Raw genomic sequence first — 22,982 nt, 5'->3', positions numbered from 1 at the left:
TTGGTCAGTGTTGCTCTTTTAACAATCACAATCACAGAAGTTTAACTTACCAAATAGCAATGCCTTTGTTTTATGTCCTATGTACCAAGGGAATGTTACAAGGTTTTTGTGAAATGCGGCTTAGTTTCATTAATAAAGCAGATTTATTAGTTTAACAGTCATGTTCCTGGAATACTGCACATGTAAGTTTCATGGAAATGCTTTTAAGCTTATGCCCTTATCTTGTTCAGTAAAATTACTTTCAAGATATCCTTTTGACTATGTAAACTGGAATTGTTTCATGATTTTGAAATGTAACCAGTATAAATGAAAACATTTTAGGGGTGTGTGGGGGAGAACCCACCACTAATCTCTGCTAGACAAAGTTCTTAAAATCAAAAAGCCTATTCACACAAAATTATATGTAATGACCGTAGTAATCAGTTTATTACACAGATTAATCATTCTTGAACGTACAAGCTCCAGAGGAGCAATTGGGTCTTTAAATATACACAAGTATTTCCATCAAATGAATTTTCACCCTTACATCCAGATAGACCTAAGCAGTTAAAAACATAAGAAAAATAAGAGCTATTAGCTATGTATTAACTGAGAAACCACATACAAATCAAAGAATGTGGAAGAGAGAAAGGGGCTGAAAGGACAAAGGTTGAAGGGTGGGGAGATGCAAAAGATGTGGGACCAAAGCCCATCACACTTTATGTACTAATAGCTCCAATCCATTTAAATGTTGACCAGTTAAACTTAGACCTTAAAATACAGGATGTGGGTAGAGATTAATCTGGTTGGTCATAACTTTCACCTAAGACGTAGGTCCTTCTGAAAAACATGAATACAGAAACAGCTTCGTGTTCTTCGCCTTGCTTTTCATAACTGTTCTGAGTTTTCATAACTGTTCCATTTAAAAACAATCTCCTACAGGTCAGTGGAGCTTTTCTTCCCCATCCAAGCACACACCATACCCACCACCCCTCACCTTGCCGTTATCCAAATTTAAGTCAGTAAGGAAAACTTTTAGTCTCACACCTAGGTTACGCCTGGAGAACTGGCTTGTCACACACACACTTCTCTGCTAGGAGGCAATGTTGGTACAGAAGTACAGTATTTCTAGTTTGTTGTTCCAAGTATGTACAACACGCAGCACTGCTGTATCAGGTAAACATGTGCACAGGGGAAGATGAGGCGTGGGCTCATAGAAAGCAGTCAAATGGAAATCAAAAGGACTTTCTCTTTCAGAGTTCCCCTATCTTTATTTGTAGAGGTTATCCAATAATTTCTTTAATTACATCGCATACTTCTGAGTCCATTCCCGAGCTATTCTGTTGTACCTGTACACACAAAAAGAAGCTTGGCTTAACACAGGTGAGGATACAGTCAAAAAGCAACAGATTTCATTCATTATCCTACATGAAACTTGAGGGGAATAACCAGTACTATCAAGCAAAGCCTTATTTATATATTTGAGTGAGAGAAAGAGAGAGAGCGTGAGTGTGTGTGTGTGTGTGTTGGTGGGTGGAGGAAGCATAGGGAAAGGGACAAGTAAACTCCATGCTGAGGGCAGAGTCTGATGCAGGACTTGATCCCATGACCCTGAGATCATGACCTGAGCTGAAATCTAGAGTGGGATGCTTAACTGATTAAGCCACCCAGGTGCCCCTCTTTCTAAATTTCGAATAAGCATTTATTCAGTGATGGAGGGAAAAGGCTTTAAAACTTTAAACCATGTCCCATAAATGCTACTAATAGAAGATTCTGATTAAATCTTAGCATTTGCTGGTATACCTTTATTCTATATTTGAATGACCTAATTCTAAGAAAGATCTTCAGTCACTGATTCATTTATTTTGAGTTCTTAAAACTACATAATTCTACATTATATGGTTCTTGACTAAATTGACATAATACTTTCCTCTGTATCAATAAAACCAGTTCTGGCAGAACTTAACAATTTTGTTGCTAAATGAATGGGTCTATTACTACAGAAGAATATTCTAGTAGTAAAATAAGAAGGACAAAAGATTCTATAGTTCTTTAAAAAGGGATTCAGAGGGGCGCCTGGGTGGCTCAGTGGGTTAAGCCTCTGCCTTCAGCTCGGATCATGGTCTCAGGGTCCTAGGATTGAGCCCCACGTCGGGCTCTCTGCTCGGCGGAGAGCCTGCTTCCCTTCCTCTCTCTCTCTGCCTGCCTCTCTGCCTACTTGTGATCTCTGTCAAATAACTAAATAAAATCTTTAAAAAATAATAATAATAATAAAAAGAATAAAAAGAGATTCAGGAAAGTTCAATGAATATTACCACTATAATGACGTGGGAAATCCCTTTTGGAAGGCATTCATGCCCACCCAGATATTGGACAAAATGGTTCTCTAATCAAAAAAATTTGTGTGGGGGGCATCTGGCCAGCTCAGTTGGCAGAGCATGTGACTCTTAAACTCAGGATTATGAGTTCAAGCCCCACACTGGGTGTAGAGATTACTTTAAAATTTTCTTAAGGGGTGTCTGGGTGGGTAAGTTGGTTAAGTGTCTGCCTTCAACTCAGGTCATGATCCCAGAGTCCCAGGATTGGGACTGAGCCCTACATCATGCTTCCTGCTCAGTGGGGAGTCTGCTTCTCCCCCTGCCTCTCATCCCACTCCTGCGCACTCTCTCTCTCTTTCCCTAATAAATAAAATCTTAAAAAACAATTAAAAAATTTTTTTTAATTTAAAAAAAAAGGGGCACCTGGGTGGCTCAGTCATTAAGTATCTGCCTTCAGCTCAGGTCATGATCCCAGGGTCCTGGGATCGAGCCCTGCAGCAGGCTCCCTGCTTGGTGGGAAGTCTGCTTCACCCTCTCCCACTACCCCCCTGCTTGTATTCCCTCTCTTGCTGTCTCTGTCAAATAAATAAATAAAATCTTTAAAAAAAACACTTAAAATTTGTGAATGTATACACAAATAGGAAAAAGCATGATCTAATTTTATTCTGAATGCAGCCAGAAATACATAACTATAGATACTATTCAGAGCTAAACACATACAAAACTAAACTAAGAACCAATTGCTGTTACAATCCCATTCTTGGTGTAGCTCCATTTAAAATTGAAATATACTATCTAGGGGGGTGCCTAGTGGGTTAAAAGCCTCTACCTTCAGCTCCCTCTCTGCTCAGCAGGGAGCCTGCTTCCTCTTCACTCTCTGCCTACTGTTGCTCTGTCAAATAAATAAATAAAATCTTAAAAAAAAAAAAAAAACTATCTAGGGGTGCCTGGTTGGCTCAGTCAGAAGAGCATGTGGCTCTTGATCTCGAGGTTGTGAATTCAAGCCCTATGTTGGGTATAGCAATTACTTAAATAAATAAAAACTTTAAAAAAGTAAAAATAATAAAAAAATAAAAATATACTATCTATAAACCTCTCTAATCCAAGAGAATTCAATGAATTCTTAACCCTATATATATATACATATACATACACACACACACACACACACACACACTTTTTTTTTTTAAGATTTTATTTATTTATTTAACAGAGAGAGAGAGAGAGAGACACTGAGAGTAGGAACACAAGCAGGGGGAGTGGGAGAGGGAAAACGGGCTTCTGCTGAGCAGGGAGCCCGATGTGGGGCTTGATCCCAGGACCCTGGGATCATGACCTGAACTGAAGGCAGACGCTAAATGACTAAGCCACCCAGGCACCCCTTTAATCTTTTTATTTTAGCTTTAGAAAATTATCCACTCTCTCCCACCTATTTCCTTCGATAGTTTTTTCTTTTTTCTTTTTTTTTAAGATTTTATTTATTTATTTGACAGAGAGAGAGATCACAAGTAGATAAGAAAGGCAAGCAGAGAGAGAGGGAGAAACAGGCTCCCTGCTGAGCAGAGCCTGATGTGGGGACTTGATCCCAGGACCCCAAGATCATGGCCTTAGCTGAAGGCAGAGGCTTATTTAACCCACTGAGCCACCCAGGCACCCTCCTCCTACAGTCTTAAAGAATGATACACAAAATTGAAAAATTAGAACACTTTCAGTTACTATCTTTTTTAATATCCTGATCACTCCCTCAATAATTCATAGTACAATGCTAAAATACGTAAATTCTACATTGCTTTTTATTTTTAAAGATTTTAATTTATTTGACAGACAGAGACAGAGTAAGAGAGGGAACACAAGCAGGGGGAGTGGGAGAGGGAGAAGAAGGCTTCCCACTGAGCAGGGAGCCTGATGCGGGGCTCGATCCCAGGACTGGGATCATGACCTGAGCCAAAGGCAGATGCTTAATGACTGAGCCACCCAGGCACCCCATCTACATTGTTTTTAAAGGAAATCTGGGGCTTTCATGTCTTGTTGCATTCACTCCCTTTCTTTTTAGATTATGCCAAATGGCAGAAAATCAATTCCCATTAATTTACAAATACCTACCCAAAGACAGATGGGCTCTTGATACAAAATGCTTTAATGTCAAAAGCCAAGCAGAAGAAATAGTGCTCTTAGAAAATACACTATAGAGTCTTTCTTGACAGTGGGAGTCATTTGAAACAATTATAAATATGATTGGCATCCTCAACTTACAATGCTATCTGATGCAAACACTCTTCTTTCTGTCCCCAGGTGAGTATATCAGAACTTCATTTAAATATCTGACCCATACTCAGCCCTGAGTTAAGATCTGAGACAAACATGTGCATCCTACCACAGGTACTTTTCTGGCCATACTTACTTTTCTCTATCTGTTTTGTAGATCCGAGCAATCTCAGGCACTAAAGGGTCATCTGGATTGGGATCACACAACAGAGAACAGATGGACAAGAGTACTGTAATGGGGGAAAAAAAAGATATAAATTAGTAGAGGGTAAAAGGGTTGAAAAGAAACATGAAATGCCAACACATGAGAAAATTCTAAGAACCTACTGATATTGCAGTGCCTAATAGATTTGTGAGCCCTACCTAACTTGGTAGCTAAAATAATCAAGAAAAATTCATGGAAGATTTCTCTTGAACCCCTAAGGATGATGGCCCAGGCTGATGAAGTGACTTGCACGATGTCCCTCGTTAGTGAGTAATTAGAGTGGAATTAGAGTTCAGGTCTTTCAAATTCTAGACCAACAATACTTTTCATAGGCCATAAAATTCAATTTTTAGAAACCCATGTTCAGAGATGTGTTCAAAGACAACCACACTACTGAATGCTCTTGGAATTGACAACCATGAAATCCAACAATCACTGTTTTCTCAATGACAGGTACTACATTCAGATGCAATAGATTTATTTCATTTTTAGTTGAAAACAATTTAGTCAAAGAACATAAAGATCAGTATTTGCCCCCAAATGGGGCTGGCCACACTTACTATACAGGATACAACATACCAAGGTCTCAAATTCTTTTCAATTACACTTTAGAATCTCAATTAAGCCATTTCCTCAGTGACAACCTCAAACACAGCACACGGATCTTAACAGTACAACTGCCTCTGTTCAAATTTGTTATAAACTTATGTATTCCTTATTGAATGCAAAGAGGAGGAGGCCAAGGCCACTAATTACATTAAATTCAGGGGCCTCTAACATACTGAAATAAATTCTAATTCTTCTTTTTTTTTTTTTTTAAGATTTTATTTATTTATTTGACAAACAGAGGTCACAAGTAGGCAGAGAGGCAGCAGAGAGAAAGAGGAGGAAGCAGGCTCTCCGCTGAGCAGACAGCCTGATGTGCGGCTCGATCCCAGGACCCTGAGACCATGACCTGAGCAGAAGGCAGAGGCTTAACCCACTGAGCCACCCAGGCGCCCCTAATTCTTCTATCCTGATACAACACAACTCAGCTGTCTTATTTCTCTCTAATATTCTACAGCAGGAGGCAATGATTCTGAGCCCACTTTACCCCCAAAACATCAAATGTATCAGGAAAAGAACTTTTTCATTTTCCTACCAAACCTATTCTATAAAAGATCAAAGGCTTCTGAGAGTTGAAGAAAAAGTTCACATGCCCCTAATCATTCAATTTTTTAACAAAAAAGCTATTTCCTTGCCTTAAGAGTATATGGAAAATAAAAAAAAAACATGAGGAAAGATGTTTTCTGACTGTACATTCCTGCTGCCCACAATTCTGGCAGATGGCATGCCCAAAACATCTTCTCTTTCCATTGTCAGGTATAACACCTGATGCCCTCTTCAAGCACAGAACATTCTAACAGCAAATACGGAAAGATTTCATGTATTTCCTGGAAATGACAATAGAAAGTTACAGATTTCTGAATGTTCATGAAATTATTGACTACAGAAAGAAGAAATTATCCAGCCCATCAAACTGGCAAGAGTTCAACTGAATCTTCACCTAAAATTAGACATGGTACTAAATTAGTATTTGTTATAAATTCCCTTATTTACTATTCCAATTATTCCAAGAAGTCAACCTTAAAAAAATTGTTTAAAAGAGCTAAATTTTCTAACTTTCTTTCCAGGAATGAAAGGTTGAGTGGTGGTTATCTGATCTGTAAAAGGATTCTTACTCTACCACTCAGGGACCTTTAATTCATTAAAAAAAAAAACGATTTTGTTTTATGAAGTACTATATCTTCTTTCCGTATAAAGAGAATTACTCCTATTTCTATAAGCTGCACAGACTCTTCACTGAAGTGGCTAAATTTTTACCTACATATACATTTTTCATCATTTTTACTAGTGTCATAATCCACTGTCACTTCCAATTCTAAAAACATATAATCCAGTGGCTTTATGGCACACTTAATTGCTTCCTTTAAGTTTTCTGTGTATTTAGATCCCTAACATATACACTCAAAGTGGAAAGAATTTTAGGTCAAAGCTACTGCCCTCAAAAAAGGAATAATCATTATCACATATAGGATTCAGGTCTTTCACAGAAATGCTTGCCTGCACATTCAATTTACAAAGAGAAGTCATTAAAACACTAAACTTAGGTACATTGATATAATCAAATTCAACAAAATGGAACTGCAATTATTTTTAAAGATAGCTTTCCAGATAGAACATAAATCAAATAAACTAAGAGCCCTTATGATTCAGAGCAACTGAAAAGTCAACACTAGACACACAAGGGGGAAGGAAAAAATGTTCAGTAACAATTTTAGCTACTAGACCCTCTTACTATACACACACACAATATTCCGCCTCTCTTGGTCCCTTACTAGATTTCTATCTTTACTGCTACTCGGTGAAGGAAAAACAACCAGGCCAGTAAATCATAAGAACACTTTCACTACTAGCCCTTGAATTATAAGGGGGACTACGTAAGAAAAGGACCCACTTATCTGGAAAATTATTTCAGCCTCAATTTTTTTTTGAAGTTTTTTTTCCCTAAGATTTTATTTATTTATTTGAGAGAGAGAATGAGAGAAAGAGAGCAAGAGAGAAGTAAGAATCAGAGGGAGAGGGGCGCCTGGTGGCTCAGTGGGTTGGGGCCTCTGCCTTCGGCTCAGGTTGTGATCCCAGGGTCCTGGGATCGAACCCTGCATCGGGCTCTCTGCTCGGCGGGGAGCCTGCTTCCTTCTCTCTCTCTGCCTGCCTCTGCCTACTTGTGATCTCTGTCTGTAAAATAAATAAATAAAATCTTAAAAAAAAAAAAAAAAGAATCAGAGGGAGAGGCAGACTCCCTGCTGAGCAGGGAGCCCAGTGCGGGACTTGATCCCAGGTCTCCAAGATCATGATCTGAGTTGAAGGCAGTTGCTTAACCAGCTGGGCCACCTGGATGCCCTAAAGATTTTATTTTTGAACAATCTCTACACCCAACGTGGGATTCCAACTCACAACCTCAAGATTAAGAGTAGCATGCACTACTGGCTAAGACAGTCAGGGACCCCTCAGCCACTACTTTTAAAAATGTGTTACTCTAGTTTTTTCTTTACATTTTTGGCTAGGATGGCATAAATTTTAATTTATTAACATTAATTTATTAATGCCTCTAGAATATTTTGTTTCCTTTTTTCTTTTTTAAATATTTTATTTATTTACTTGACAGAGAGAGCACAAGTAGGGAAGCAGCAGGCAGAGGGAGAGGGAAAAGTAGGCTCTCTGCTGAGCAGGGAGCCTTATATGGGGCTCGATCCCAGGACCCTGGGATCATGACCTGACCTGAAGGTAGCCACTTAACCAACTGAGCCACCCAAGCACCCCGATATTTTTTTTCCTTTAAAAAATTTGTCAGAGGGGCGCCTGGGTGGCTCAGTGGGTTAAAGCCTCTGCCTTCGGCTCAGGTCATGGTCCCAATGTCCTGGGATCGAGCCCCACATTGGGCTCTCTGCTCGGCAGGGAGCCTGCTTCCTCCTCTCTCTCTCTGCCTGCCTTTCTGCCTACTTGTGATCTCTGTCTGTCAAATAAATAAATAAAATCTTAAAAAAAAAATTTGTCAGAGTATTTAAGTCTTACCACATTTATAACATCAAAGTTAACATGACAAATATCCAATACTTTTTACAACAGTGCCTTAACCTAGTTATTTCAGTGCTTACAAGAAACCAACTGTGCATTTTGTTTTTTTAGAACTTTACAATAATCATGAATTAGTCAGAATCATCATCCCTAGTTTACAGATGAACAAAATGAGGAATAGAGAAGCTAATTTGTTTCAAGTCTCACCCAGTAAGAGGTAAAGCTGAGATGTAATACAGGAAGTTGGATACAGAATTTTTTTTTTTTTTTAAGATTTTATTTATTTACTTGACAGAGAGAGATCACAAGTAGGCAGAGAGACAGGCAGAGGGAGAGGAAGGGAAGCAGACTCCCTGCCGAGCAGAGAGCCTGATGTGGGACTCGATTTCAGGACCCTGGGATCATGACCCGAGCCTGAAGGCAGCGGCTTAACCCACTGAGCCACCCAGGTGCCCCCAGAATTTTTTTTTTAAATATAGAATTTATTTATTTATTTGAGAGAGAGCGAAGAGAGGGAGGGAGAAAACAGGGAGAGTGACAGGGAAAAGCAGACTCCCTGATGAGCAGAGAGCCTGATGTAGGGCTCGATCCCAGGACCTTGAGATCGTGACCCAAGCTGAAGGCAGATGCTTAACCAACTGAGACACCCAGGTACCCCCAGAATCTTTTGTTTTGTTTTGTTTTTTAAAGAGTTTATTTATTTGACAGAGAGAAAGATCAGCAGGCAGAGAGGCAGGCAGAGAGAAAGGGAAGAAGCAGGCTCCCTACTGAGCAGAGAGCCCCATGCGGGGCTCCATCCCAGGACTCTGGGATCACAACCAGAGCCGAAGGCAGAGGCTTTAACTCACTGAGCCACCCAGGTGCCCCAGAATCTTTGTTCTTTACCACAAACTATGTTGCCCCTTATCTAAAGGTATACATTAAACATAAAAATATAACTTAGGATAAAAAAATTTTCATACAGCAAATTTCATTACCCAAATTACTTCTTTTAACTATTTAACATACTTTTCTATATAAATTAATCTATATAATACATATAAATTTAGCTCTTTTCTGTTTTCAAACATAGTATTTTTGCAATATTTGAATTGATTTATTTCTTCCCCTACTGTTGGACCTGTAATTTCTAATTTGCAGAAATAAATAACATTGTCACAAATATATTTCCATACAAAACCTTTTCTTTCTTTAGATTTATTTATTTGAGAGAGAGAGAAAGCACCCGTACAAGTGGGGGTGGGGTGGGGAGGGAGAGGGAGAATTAGACTCCCCACAGAGCAGGGAGCCCAACACAGGCGAGACACAGAACTTTTTTTTAGCATTTGAGGCTGTCTTCTTAGTACAAATGAATGAAACTAGAATTACTGGATCAAAGGGAAGTATTAATTAAATCTCTTATCTTTAAATACATACTGACAGGGCTATACAAGTCAATACTTCTATCTGTAGTATGTAAGCAACCATTTCAATGTACTTCACCAGCACTTGGTTTTCTTTTTGTAAGATCTTTGTTATTTAAAAAGGTGAAAAATGGGAACTTAATTTTCATTTCTTTGATTATTTTGCTCCTTTCTGTTCATTCATATGTTAGGATATTTTTCTCTTATTGATTTTTATATATGTTCTTCCTATTTTTTTTTAAAGATTTTATTTATTTATTTATTTGACAGACAGAGATCACAAGTAGGCAGAGAGAGAGGAGGAAGCAGGCTCCCTGCCGAGCAGAGAGCCTGATGCGGGGCTTGATCCCAGGACCCTGGGATCATGACCCGAGCCGAAGGCAGAGGCTTAACCCACTGAGCCACCCAGGTGCCCCTGTATTTTAATAACTTTTAACCCACTTGTGGGTTGTTGAGAGGCTGTATAATTTCAAATCAGCATATAAGGAAATGTTTGTTAACTACTCAGTTCACCGACATAAGAAAATCCCCAACCTACTCATGTAATTAGGCTTTATTCAGAACTACTGGATATTTCATCACAAAACTAGTAACTAATTTTTAATGCACATCTCTAAGCACACAGCACTACATACCACAAAGATTAAGACAATCAAATAAAAATTTTTTATTAAACTGGTCATCTCAGAGAATGAATCTGTTTCTTTTTTTTTTTTTTTTAAAGATTTTATTTATTTATTTGACAGAGAGATCACAAGTAGGCAGAGAGTCAGACAGAGAGAGAGAAGCAGGCTCCCCGCTGAGCAAAGAGCCCGACGCGGGGCTCGATCCCAGGACACTGAGATCATGACCCGAGCCGAAGGCAGTGGCCCAATCCACTGAGCCACAGAGGCGCCCCATGAATCTGTTTCTGATAGAAACCTCAAGACAAGAGGTTTCTTACAGAGTCTGAATATGAATTTACCTATACCTTGTCCTTCAAGAACCTTCTGTATCTTTACCACAAGCATTCCTCTGTAAGGTCTGTTATTTCCTCTTCTGGAACAGTATCTACCCTTACCATTTACGGATCTCAAGGTTGGAAGAGGCTTTAATATCTTCTACTTTAACTTTGCTCTAGAAGAAATTCATACCAAGTAGCCATTTTCCAACCGATGCCCGAATGGCATAATGGACAGAGCTGTCAAGACACCAGAGAATACCTATGCCTGAAAATCCAACTCTCTCCAGTGGTCTCAAGGTCTATCAAAAATAACAGGGGCCACTACCTCCTCTTAAAAGGAACGTGAATAATCATTTCAAAAAATAAGTAACCTTTAAAAGACAAAAAACAGGGGCGCCTCAGAGGCTCAGTCAGTTGAGCGTCCAACTGCTGATTTAGGCTTAGGTCATGATCTCAGGGTTTTAAGATCAAGCCCTGTGTCGGACTCCATGCTCATCACAGAATCTGGTTGAGATTCTCCGTCTCTCTGCCTCTCTCCTTCTGCCCCTCCCCCTGATTGCACACACTCTAATAAATAAATCTTTCAAAATAAGTAAGTAAAAAATAAAAGACATAAACACTGTGCTTTATCTTAATATCAGATACCCATTCCATTACCTTTTGAAATAGTTAGTGCTGGAGACCACTGTGACCGAAGAATATCCAGACAAATGCTGCCATTACTGTTAATATTTGGATGATAAATTCTTGTTGTAAATGCAACCTACAGAAAAAAGGAAAACTTTTTGTAAACTGGTTTATTAATATCATAGAAAGCACATAAAAAAACAAGTGCCATACCACAATTACCTTAGGTGGCTTGAAGGGGTAATCTGTTGGGAAATGAATTGTCAAGAAAAATACTCCACCCTGATAGGGACTGTCATTCTGTTGATAACAAGAAAAGTGGGATTAAAATGAGTGTATCATATAAACATTTATTCTGAAATCAATCTGAATACTTACTGGCCCCATTATTGTAGCTTGCCAATGGAACACTGAAAAAGAACAAAAAATCACCATGAAGCAGTATCTCCAATGTACCTACACCATAATGACTTATCATTTCCTATCTAACCCCATTTCGTTAATAAGCAATATGGTAAGTCCTGGGCAAGATGAGGAATCTAAGTCAAGACTGAGTCTGAAGAGAGAAAAGAAAATGACTAGTATGGTCTAGAACACTGATAAGGTACTCAGTGAAAAAGTATTTGGGCTAAAACATCTTGAAAATTCGTATCAGGGAGACAAAATTCCTGACAAGGCCCAAGGTTTTACTGTTCAACAGGCATTTCTTACCTCCAAGGGTAAAAAAGAACCAAAAGATTCAACTCTTTAACTTGTTAGGTCATTTCCCCAACACATTAATATATAATATACTCTTTTTTTTTTTTTTTAAGATTTTATTTATTTATTTGACAGAGAGAGATCACAAATAGGCAGAGAGGCAGGCAGAGGGAGAAGAGGAAGCAGGCTCCCTGCTGAGCAGAGAGCCCAATGTGGGGCTCAATCCCAGCACCCTGGGATCATGACCCGAGCCAAAGGCAGAGGCTTTAACCCACTCAGCCACTTACGCGCCCCTATAATATACTCCTTTTATAATACTGGTATGGCGCAGGACTGTAAAGCCAAAGTAAATAACACTCAAATTAATAAAGATTTGTTTTTTATAGCAAGAAAAAACCTCTGAGAGCATTCATGGCTAGAATTACTAGTCCCTTACTAACATATGAAAGATCAATAATTATATCTTTTTATTTTTTAAAAAAGGTTTTATTTATTTGACAGAGAGAGAGATCACAAGTAGGCAGAGAAAGAGGGGGAAGCAGGTTCCCTGCTGAGCAGAGAGCCCGATGTGGGGCTTGATCCCAGGACCCTTAGATCATGACCTGAGCTGAAGGCAGAGCTTTAACCCACTGAGCCACCCAGGCGCCCCAATTATATCTCTTTTTATTTATTTTTATTTATTTATTTTTATTTATTTGACAGAGATCACAAGTAGGCAGAGAGGCAGGCAGAGTGAGAGGAGGAAGCAGGCTCCCCGATGAGCAGAGAGCCGGATGCGGGGCTCGATCCCAGGGTCCTGGGACCATGACCCGAGCCGAAGGCAGAGGCTTTAACCCACTGAGCCACCCAGGTGCCCATATATCTCTTTTTTAAAATGATCTAGAATCTACACTAACAAAGCAGAGTAAGACAAACTAAACTAAAAACACATCAAGATGGAATTTAATTAACAAAAGCATCTGAAGACATACCATTAAAATCTTAGTTGAGTATTCTGCTACACAGGTCAAATACAAGAATTACCTACTGGAATCACTGACTTAGGTCTCCCTGTGGAGCTCTCCTACACTCCTAGATCTCCTTGTGAAAGTATAAAAAAGGGAAGAAGGTAGTGGGAGAATATCTAATCCTGACTCAAATTCTAATGGTTTGGCAAATAGTTCAATAATCACTACAGGGACACCTGGGTGGTTCAGTCAGTTAAGTGTCTGCCTTCGGCCTGGGTCATGATCCCAGGGTCCTGGGATGGAGTACCACATCTGGCTCCTTGCTCAGCATGGAGTCTGCTTCTCCCTCTGCCTGCTGTTCCCCCTGCTTGTGCTCTCTCTGACAAAGAAATAACTCTTAAAAAAAAGAAAGAAAGAAAGAAAAGAAAAAGAATCACTACAGATTATGGGGTGCCTGAGTAGCTCAGTTGGTTAAGCGTCTGCCTTCAGTTCAGGTCATGATCTCAGGGTCCTGGGATCAAGCCCCAGTTGTGCTCTCTGCTCAGTGGGAAGTCTGCTTCTCCCTCTCCCTCCGCTGCTCTCCCTGCTCACAATCTCCCTGTTCGTGATTTCCTGCTTGTGCTCTCTCAAATAAATACAATCTTTTAAATTAAAAAAAAAATTACTACAGATTTAAAAAAAATCACTTCAGGTTCCAAGTAGAAAGAACTCTCCAGATATAGTTAACTGGGCAAAATATGTGGCCATAAGCATAAAATATTGTTTTATTTTATATGAACATCTATATAATTCAAACACCTTTCATTTAAAGATCAATCTTGAATTACAAAATTTTGATAGTTCCCAAACCAGCAAAAACAAACAAAAACTCCCACTACCACCCTGGTTTGACAATGAAAACCAAATTATAGAAACTAGAAGCTACAATCTATTTTATGAGAGTTTAAATGTGAACTTCACAGCTCAATAATTACTCTTTAGGATACTCAGATAAAACTTTAAGGCTAAAAGAGAACAAGAATATCTGTCATAGTTTGAGACATAATCTCAAGAGAACTACATCTGAATTCAGTACAGATCTCCAGAGAGTCAGATTCACCAAGATTTCAAAACAAAAGAAAATGAAACAGATTGTAGGACCAATAAATCTTTGGCTTACTATTTCTTTCAGAGCCTATACATCCCCCTGCTTACCAGATCTTCAAAGAAAAATGGGGAAAAATGTAATGGTACATTAAAATCTGGATATTTAAAAATAAAGCACTGTATTATTAATAAGTTCATTATTAAATATATATTATCTTCTTTATTTATTTTTAAGGTAATCTCTATGTCCAACATGGGGCTCAAACTCACAACCCTAAGGATCAACAGTTGCATACTTTTCCATGTAAGCCAGCCAGGTGCCCCTATATTATTTTAAATATAAGGGGTACTGGGGTGGCTCAGTTAGTTAAGCAACTACCTTCAGTTCAGGTCATGATCCTGGAGTCCTGGGATTGAGTCCCACACCAGGCTCCCCGCTCAGCAGGGAGTCTGCTTCTCCCTCTGACCCTCTCCCCTCTTATGCTCTCTTTCTCTTAAGTAAATAAATAAAATCTTTAAAAAATATATATAAAATAAGGACTACCTTCTTACACTAAATATCAATAATGTGGTGCTGAAGGATTTGAGAGCTAGAAGGGTCAAAAGGAGCTCAGAAAGTTTCATTGTGACCAACAGTTTCTCTTTTCTGAAGATTAAATTCTGCCTCCTTATTAATATTTAGCTATCCAATTACACTCTGCTTTATCCTTATATAATTTATCAGGAAGACTTGATAAAGATTTTTTGACAGTCATTTATCTCAACTGTTCTCAAATACTCCCTAAAGTTTTCAGTATTGTGTCAGCAAAGACTCCTAGATGACCAACTGTAAGGAAGTTATTCTGCCCCTAAGGAGGAGATTTTCCTTATTCTCTTAGAAGGTAGGTATTATTGACAGTTTAGTAGTAGGTGAGTCAAGACAGCGGAATAGGAAGGCTAAGAGTTAAAGGAGAACTATTATTTTTTAAACAGCTGTAAAGAGATAATCCATAAACCATATAATTCACCCACTGAAAGTGCATAATTCAGTGGTGTTCAGTACATTCACAGAGTTGGGAAACCATCACCAAATTTTAGAAATTTTCATCACCCCCAAAGGAAACCCCATATCTGTAAGCAGTTACTCCACATTCCCCCAAATCTCTAGTTCTATGCAACCATTATCTATTTTCTGTCTCTATGAATTTATTCTGGAAATTTCATATAAATGGAACCATACCATATGTGGCTTTTTATATCTGGCTTCTCTCACCGGGCATGTTTTCAAAGCTCATCAATGTTGTAGTATATATTTGTACTCCCCTTTTTCACTGACATATAATATTCAACTGTATGGATATACATTCTATTTATCCCTTCATCAGCTGGTGGGCATTTGGATTATTTCCACATTTTGGCTATTACAGCTGCTGCTTCTATGAACATTAATGCACAAATTTTTGCATGGACATGTTTTTATTTTTCTTGGATAAACAGTTACCAGTGAACTCATTGGGTAATATGATAACTCTATGTTTAACTTTTTGAGAAACTCTATGTTTAACTTTTTGAGAAACCTCTAAATTAGTTGTACCATTTTACATTACTATCAGCAATGTATGAAGGTTCCAATTTCTCCACAACCTCATCAACACTTATTATCTGACTTATTGATTTTAGCCATCGTGGAAGGAATAAAGTGCTATTCCATCACAGATGTGATTTGCATTTCCCTGATAACTAATGATACCGAGCATCTTTTCCATGTGCTTGTTGGCCAACTGCACATCCTCTTTAGCAGATCCTTTGCTTATTAAAAACAATAATGGGTTATTTATCTTTATATTGTTGAGTTACAAAGAGTTTTTTAAATATATCTTGAATAAATTTCCTTATCAGAAATATGACTTGCACAAATTTTCTCTCATCCTGTTGTCTCTTCGCTTTCTTGATGATATCATTTGCAGCACTTCATTAAAATGTAAAATTTACCTATTTTTTCTTTTAATTGCTTATGCTTTGGGGGAGTTCTTTGTAACTCTCAAGGATAGCAACTCTTCTATCTGAGAAAGGAATGTGATAATACCTACTATGTGAAGTAAAGGCAAATTATTCAGGACACTGCAGAGAACTTCAAAAATAAATTCTATGCCCCAGACTTCAAATACTTTTAAATGAAAGATCAGCCACTCTCAACTTCGAGGAATTTACTGGAAATAAAACCACGTTTTCAACTGAAAGACCACCATGACACAGGTGGACTGTATGATACCTTACACAACAAAACTAAAATCAGAAAACTTGAGGATGAGGGGCACCTGGGTGGCTCAATCCATTAAGCATCTGCCTTCAGCTCAGGTCATGATCTCAGGGTCCAGAGATGGAGCCCTGCATTGGGCTCACTGCCCAGTGGGGAGTCAGTTTCTCCCTCTTCTTCGGCCCCTCCTGCTCACGTGTTCATGTTCTCTCTCTCAAATGAATAAAATCTTTACTTTTAAAATTTTGTTTAAAGATTTTACTTATTTACTTGACAGAGAGACAGAGAGAGAGAAAGAACATATGCAGGGGAAGCAGGAGAGGGAGAAGCAGGCTCCCTGCTGTGTAGGGAGCCGGATGTGGGGCTTGATCCCAGCATCCTGGGATCAGGACCGGAGCTGAAGTCAGAAGCTTAACTGACTGAGCCACCCAGGTGTCCCAAATAAAATCCTTTTTTTTTTTTTTAAGAGTTTGTTTATTCATTTGACGAGGGAGAGAGATCACAAGCAGGCAGAGAAGGGGGAAGCAGGCTCCCTGCCAAGCAGAGAGCCCGATGTAGAGCTTGATCCCAGCACCCTGAGATCATGACCTGAGCTGAAGGCAGAGGCTTAACCTACTGAGCCACTCAGGCGCCCCACAAATAAAATATTTAAAAAAAAAAAAAAAAGGAAAGAAAAGAAAAAAGAAAGCTTGAGAATGAGCCCACTTTGGAAACCACCATGTGCCTCTCTCACTAGATTCTTCTCTAAAATACTTTATAATTTCTACTCCATTCACTAAAAGAGCTATTGTGAGGCTTAAATGAGATAATGCACGTTTAACTACTTGGCCTATCTTGTTTGGTATCAAACATTATAGTTACTCATACTGGACAAATATGAATAATGAAAATGGGATTTTTCATACCTGTACTTAGCTTTATAATTTAGCAATCTGTTTTACATTTAAGCAATCTCTATAAAAGGTCCTTGTTTTATTTTTTTTTAATTTTATTTAAATTCAATTTGGTTAAAATATAGTGTGTTTATTACAGTTTCAGGGGTAGAATTTAGTGATCCATCAGTTGCATATAACACCCAGGGGTCATTACATCAAGTGCCTTCCTTAATGCCCATCACCCAGTTAGCCCATTTTCCCCCACCCACCAAACTCCCCTCCAGCAATCCTCAGTTTGTTTCCTATAGTTAAGAGTCTCTTATGGTTTCCCTCCCTATTTTTAATCTTACCTTTCCTTCCTTTCCCCTTGCTTTGATTCTTAAGTTTAGCAAAACAAAAGCAACATTTTAAGCAAAAACAGGAAAAATGTAAAACACAAGCTAATATAACCTCTTATTTATTGTCTTACTGTATATACTTCTCTGACAAAACTGTTTCCAAGTATGTTCTTTTTTCCTATTTGCTAAATATTACTTTTTTTGTGAATTAGTGTTGTGTCATAAAGCACAGTCTCGTTTAAGTATACTCCTTTTAAAAGAGGCTAGAAGATGGTATAAGGGGAAAAACTGTTGAGACAAAGTGAAACAAAAGGAAAATTATTATCCAACATGTGTGATAAGGCCTAATAAATTATTTTATATCGGATTAAACAGAGAAACTAGACATTAGAAATAAACTACCTGTCTTCACAAGCGTGAACCAGTGGAAGGACAAACACCACACACACACACACACACACACACACACCAATATGCCTTATCATCCTAAGTATTATTTTACTTAAAGAACAATAGCTTGTTGTAAGTAAAACCTCAAATATTTGACCCCAGGAAAATACCCAGAAGACTTGAAGGATATGTAGGAAGAAGTTGGAACAACTACACAGACAATATCTGGCAGAAAAGGTTCAAAAGGTTCAAAATTAATACTACAGAAGAAGATAGGATACACACAGAACTGCCCCTTTCGTGGATAAGTAAGGGTAAACACTGCCTCTTCCTAGAGTGTAATTGTTTTTTCACACAAAATGTAATCTTTTTTTTTTTTTAAGATTTTATTTATTTATTTGACAGAGAGAGATCACAAGCAGATGGAGAGGCAGGCAGAGAGAGAGAGAGAGAGAAGCAGGCTCCCTGCTGAGCAGAGAGCCCGACGCGGGACTTGATCCCAGGACCCTGAGATCATGACCTGAGCCGAAGGCAGCGGCTTAACCCACTGAGCCACCCAGGCGCCCCCACAAAATGTAATCTTAAGAGATATTCATCAGTCCCAGAGTTCCCCAGAGGCAGAATGGTTATGCAGTTTTACTTCACCATTCCTTTTAAATACTTACTATCATCTCCAACAGGACCTGCTGAACACTGTGCTGGGGGGTCCCGTGCCAGGTCATTCAATTCCTCAAGAAAATAGAAAGAAAAGAAATATATTCAACATAAATGTAACTTTAACCAATTAATATAAGTTTCACTCATACCAATATTATCTATCCCACTACTAAAGTTTTTAAAGGAATACTCCTCCAAAGTCAGAGAGGGATGGCTTTGTGAATCTTTAAAGTATTTTGGATTCTTCTTCTTCTGCCCTCCCCCTTTTTTAAACAGAGGGAGGGGGTAGGGAGAGAGAGAAACTTAAGCAGGCTCCACACTCAGCACAGAGCCTGATGCTAAAATTGACTAAGCCACCCAGGTGCCCCAGTATTTTGGGTTCTTGAATGCAAATGTATGTTTAAAAACTAGATTATTTTTGCTTAGTTCAGAGTTTATTTTTTTTTAAAGATTTTATTTATTTATTTGACAGAGAGAGATCACAAGTAGACAGAGAGGCAAGCAGAGAGAGAGAGGAGGAAGCAGGCTCCCTGCTGAGCAGAGAGCCTGATGAGGGGCTCCATCCCAGGACCCTGAGATCATGACCTGAGCTGAAGGCAGCGGCTTAACCCACTGAGCCACCCAGGCGCCCTAGTTCAGAGTTTAAAAAGTAACTATAAGGAAAATGAACACGTATTATATACTAAATAGCTATAAAAATGGTTTTAGGGGCACCTGGGTGGCTCAGTGGGTTAAGCCTCTGCCTTCGGCTCAGGTCAAGATCTCACGGTCCTGGGATGGAGCCCCTCATCAGGCTCTCTGCTCAGCAGGGAGCCTGCTCCCCCTCCCCCATGCCTGCCTCTCTGCCTACTTATAATCTCTGTCTGTCAAACAAATGAATAAAATCTTTTAAAAAAATGTTTTAAAGAAATGGTTTTAAAGTAAAAACTTTACTAGTTTTCAAAAAAGAAGTTGAATTTCAAGGCCAATTTTTGAACCAGAGAACTATTAGGTTACCCTTGGGAAAAGTTCTTGAAGTCATCAATATTTCAAATAGTATGAGACCACCTGACAAGATGTTATGTTTTCAGCTGATATGAACTGCCAGGGTTCCAAAGGTAGCTGAAAAAACTTAAAAAGGGATGTACTGAAAAGGCTGGATATATTAAAAAGGCTGAAGTAATAAAGCCCATCATAAAATTTTGTAATCAGAGACAGATCTACCCGTACTAATGCTCTATAACCAGATGCCGGCTTCTTAGCTATTTTAACATTAAGAGCCCACAAACTTACTGGATGGGAATCCTGAAAAAACCACAAGGCAGGAAATCATATTCTATTCCTTTCCCTCTTGGCATGGTATTGGAGATTAAAAACAAGGGCTAGTTAGATCATGATTTTTTTTTTTTTTAAAGATTTTATTTATTTATTTGACAGATAGAAATCACAAGTAGGCAGAGAGGCAGGCAGAGAGAGAGGAGGAAGCAGGCTCCCTGCAGAGCAGAGAGCCCCATATGGGGCTCGATCCCAGAACCCTGGGATCATGACCTGAGCCGAAGGCAGAGGCTTTAACCCACTGAGCCACCCAGGCGCCCCAGATTATGATTTTTTTTAAAAGATCTTATTTATTTGACAGAGAGAGAAAGCACAAGCAGGAAGGAAGGGTAGAGGAAAAAGCAGACTCCCGACCAAGCAGGAGCCTAATGCAGAACTCAGTCCCAGGACCCTGGGATGGTGACCTGAGCCAAAGGCAGATGCTTAACCAACTGAGCCACTCAAGCACCCTAGATTATGTTATTAAAAAAAAAAAAAAAAAAAAAAAAAAAGTTTTTAAAAGTAATTTCTACATCCAACATGGGGCTCAAACTCATGACTCCGAGATCAAGAGATGGATGCTCAACCAACTGAGCCAGCCAGGTACCCGGTATTATATTTTTAAATGACAAAAGTAAAAACAGTAAAATCTAGTATTTTTTTTTTTTAAGATTTTATCTATTCATCTGCCAGAGAGAGAGAGAGAGAGCGCGCGCACGAGCACGGGCAGACAGAGTAATAGGCAGAGGCAGAGGGAGAAGCAGGCTCTCCACCGAGCAAGGAGCCCGATGTGGGACTCGATCCCAGGACGCTGGGATCACGACCCGAGCCGAAGGCAGCCAGCCGCTCAACCGACTGGAGCCACCCAGGCGTCCCAAAATCTAGTATTTTAAATGTACAATAAAAAGTATCCAGGGGCGCCTGGGTGGCTCAGTAGGTTGGGGCCTCTGCCTTCGGCTCAGGTCGTGATCCCAGGGTCCTGGGATAGAGCCCTGCGTCAGGCTCTCTGCTCTGCAGGGAGCCTGCTTCCTCCTCTCTCTCTCTGCCTGCCTCTCTGCCTGCTTGTGATCTCTGTCTGTCAAATGAATGAGTGAAGGTCTTAAAAGGAAAAAAAAAAAAAAGTATCCAGAGCCCACAGGACACCTGGGAGGCTCAGTCTGTTAAACGTCTGGCTCTTGATTTCAACTCAGGTCATGATCTTGGGGTTGTGAGACTGAGCCCCGAACTCCATCTGGGTGTGGAGCTTGCTTAAGATTTTCTTTCTTCCTCTGCCCCTTACCGAGCCCCTCTCCCTTTAAAACAACAACAACAACAACTTATAATAAAGCATTATTCAGAACCCACAAATAAACTCGTGCTTATGTGGTCAATTAATCTACGACAAAGGAGGCAAGGATATACAATGAAGAAAAGACCATCTCCTCAATAAATGGAAAACTTAGCAGCTACATGCAAAAGAATGAAATAGGACCACTTCCTTACACTATACACAAAAAAAACTCAAAATGGATTAAGGACTTAAAAGATTAAGACCCGAAACCACAAAACTCCTAAAAGAAAACATAGGCAGTATACTCCCGGACATCTGTCTTAAAAATATTTTTTTTAAGAAATATTTTTTGTTTTGTTTTGTTTTTTTAAGATTTAATTTTTAGAGAGTGCGCAAGCACACAGAGGCAGAGGGAGAAGGAGAAGCAGACTCCCCACTGAGCAGGGCAACAGCAACAAGAGCAAAAATAAACAATTGGGACTATATCAAACTTTTAAAAAGGCAACCTACTGAATGGGGAAGATATTTGCGAATGACTGATCTGATAAGGGTTAATACCCAAAATACATGAAGAATTCATGTAACTCAACACCAAAAAACGCCAGTATGATTAAAAAAGGGCAGAGGACCTGAATAGGCATTTCCCCCCCCCAAAAAAGATATAAAAATGGCCAAGAGGCACATGAAAAGATGCTCAACATCACTAATCATGATGGAAACGCAAATCAAAACCACAATGAGCTAACACCTCACACTTATCAGAATGGCTAGTATCAAAGAGACAAGACAGGGGCTCCTGGGTGGCTCAGTCCATGAAGCATCTGCCTTCAGCTCAGGTCACGATCCCAGCACCTGAGACTAGGCCCCGCATCGCGTGCCCTGCTCAGTGGGGAGTCTGCTTCTCCTTCTCCCTCTGCCTCTGTGTGCTTGCGCACTCTCTAAAAATTAAATCTTAAACAAAACAAAACAAAACAAAAGACATAAGTGCTGGTGAGGATGCAGAAAAAAGGGAATCATTGTGCACTGCTGCAAGGAATGTAAATTGATGCAACCACTAAGAAAAGCATACAAGTTCCTCAAAAAATTAAAAATAGAAATATCATACGATCCAGCAATTTCAATTTTGGGTATTGACTCAAAGAAAATGAAAACACTAACTGGAAATGATATATGCTCCCCTGATGTTTACTACAGCATTATTCACAATAGCCAAGATACAGAAACAAAGTATCCATCAACAGAAGAATGGCTAATGATGATGTGATACACACACACACAAAGAAGTATTATTCAGCCACAAAAAGTAATGGAATCTTGTCATTTGTAACAACATGGATGGACCTTGAGGGTATTATGCTAAGTGAAATGAGTCGGACAGAGAAAGACAAATACTGTACAATTTCACTTATAACTGGATTCTAAAAATCAAAACAGATGAAGAAACAAAACACAGAAACAGACTCATAAATACAGGGAATAAACCTGAAGCTGTAAGAGGAGGGTGTTGGAGAGGTGAACAAAATAGGTAAAGGTGATTAGAAGGTAGAAACTTCCAGTTATAAAATAGATAAATCACCTGGATGTGAAGTACAACGTAGGGAATATAGTCAATAATACTCTAATAACTTTGTGTGGGGTCAAATGGTAACCACACTTATGATGAGTGTTTCATAACGCATTTAAATGTCAAATCACTGTGCTCTACCCCCGAAACTAATATAATACTATGTGTCAACGATACTTCAATTAAAAAAAAAACCTATTTAGAATCTTATTAATGAGTTCTAGAAAGATATGATTTAACAGTCCAAATATTGTATAGTTTTTAATTTA

The 22,982-nt window shown here is 39.1% G+C and overlaps 1 protein-coding gene across 1 annotated transcript in view; it reads right to left on the bottom strand.

Annotated features, from left to right (window-relative positions):
- Positions 1–397: 397 nt before the first annotated feature.
- The window catches only part of UBE2D2 (ubiquitin conjugating enzyme E2 D2), a 64,028-nt gene continuing 41,443 nt past the window's right edge, over positions 398–22,982 (bottom strand). The window contains exons 2-7 of the mRNA XM_047728903.1: positions 18,595–18,658; positions 11,737–11,768; positions 11,581–11,658; positions 11,389–11,494; positions 4,699–4,792; positions 398–1,328 (exon numbers count right to left, since the gene is read on the bottom strand). Of these exons, the coding sequence (XP_047584859.1) occupies positions 1,283–1,328; positions 4,699–4,792; positions 11,389–11,494; positions 11,581–11,658; positions 11,737–11,768; positions 18,595–18,658 (420 nt within the window). The 3' untranslated portion in view covers positions 398–1,282. The remainder of the gene's footprint in view (positions 1,329–4,698; positions 4,793–11,388; positions 11,495–11,580; positions 11,659–11,736; positions 11,769–18,594; positions 18,659–22,982) is intronic.

Source organism: Lutra lutra, chromosome 5 (genome assembly GCF_902655055.1).
Source record: "Lutra lutra chromosome 5, mLutLut1.2, whole genome shotgun sequence".
In the NCBI taxonomy this organism is placed as follows: Eukaryota; Metazoa; Chordata; class Mammalia; order Carnivora; family Mustelidae; genus Lutra; species Lutra lutra.
This window is presented reverse-complemented; position numbering and strand designations above follow the sequence as displayed.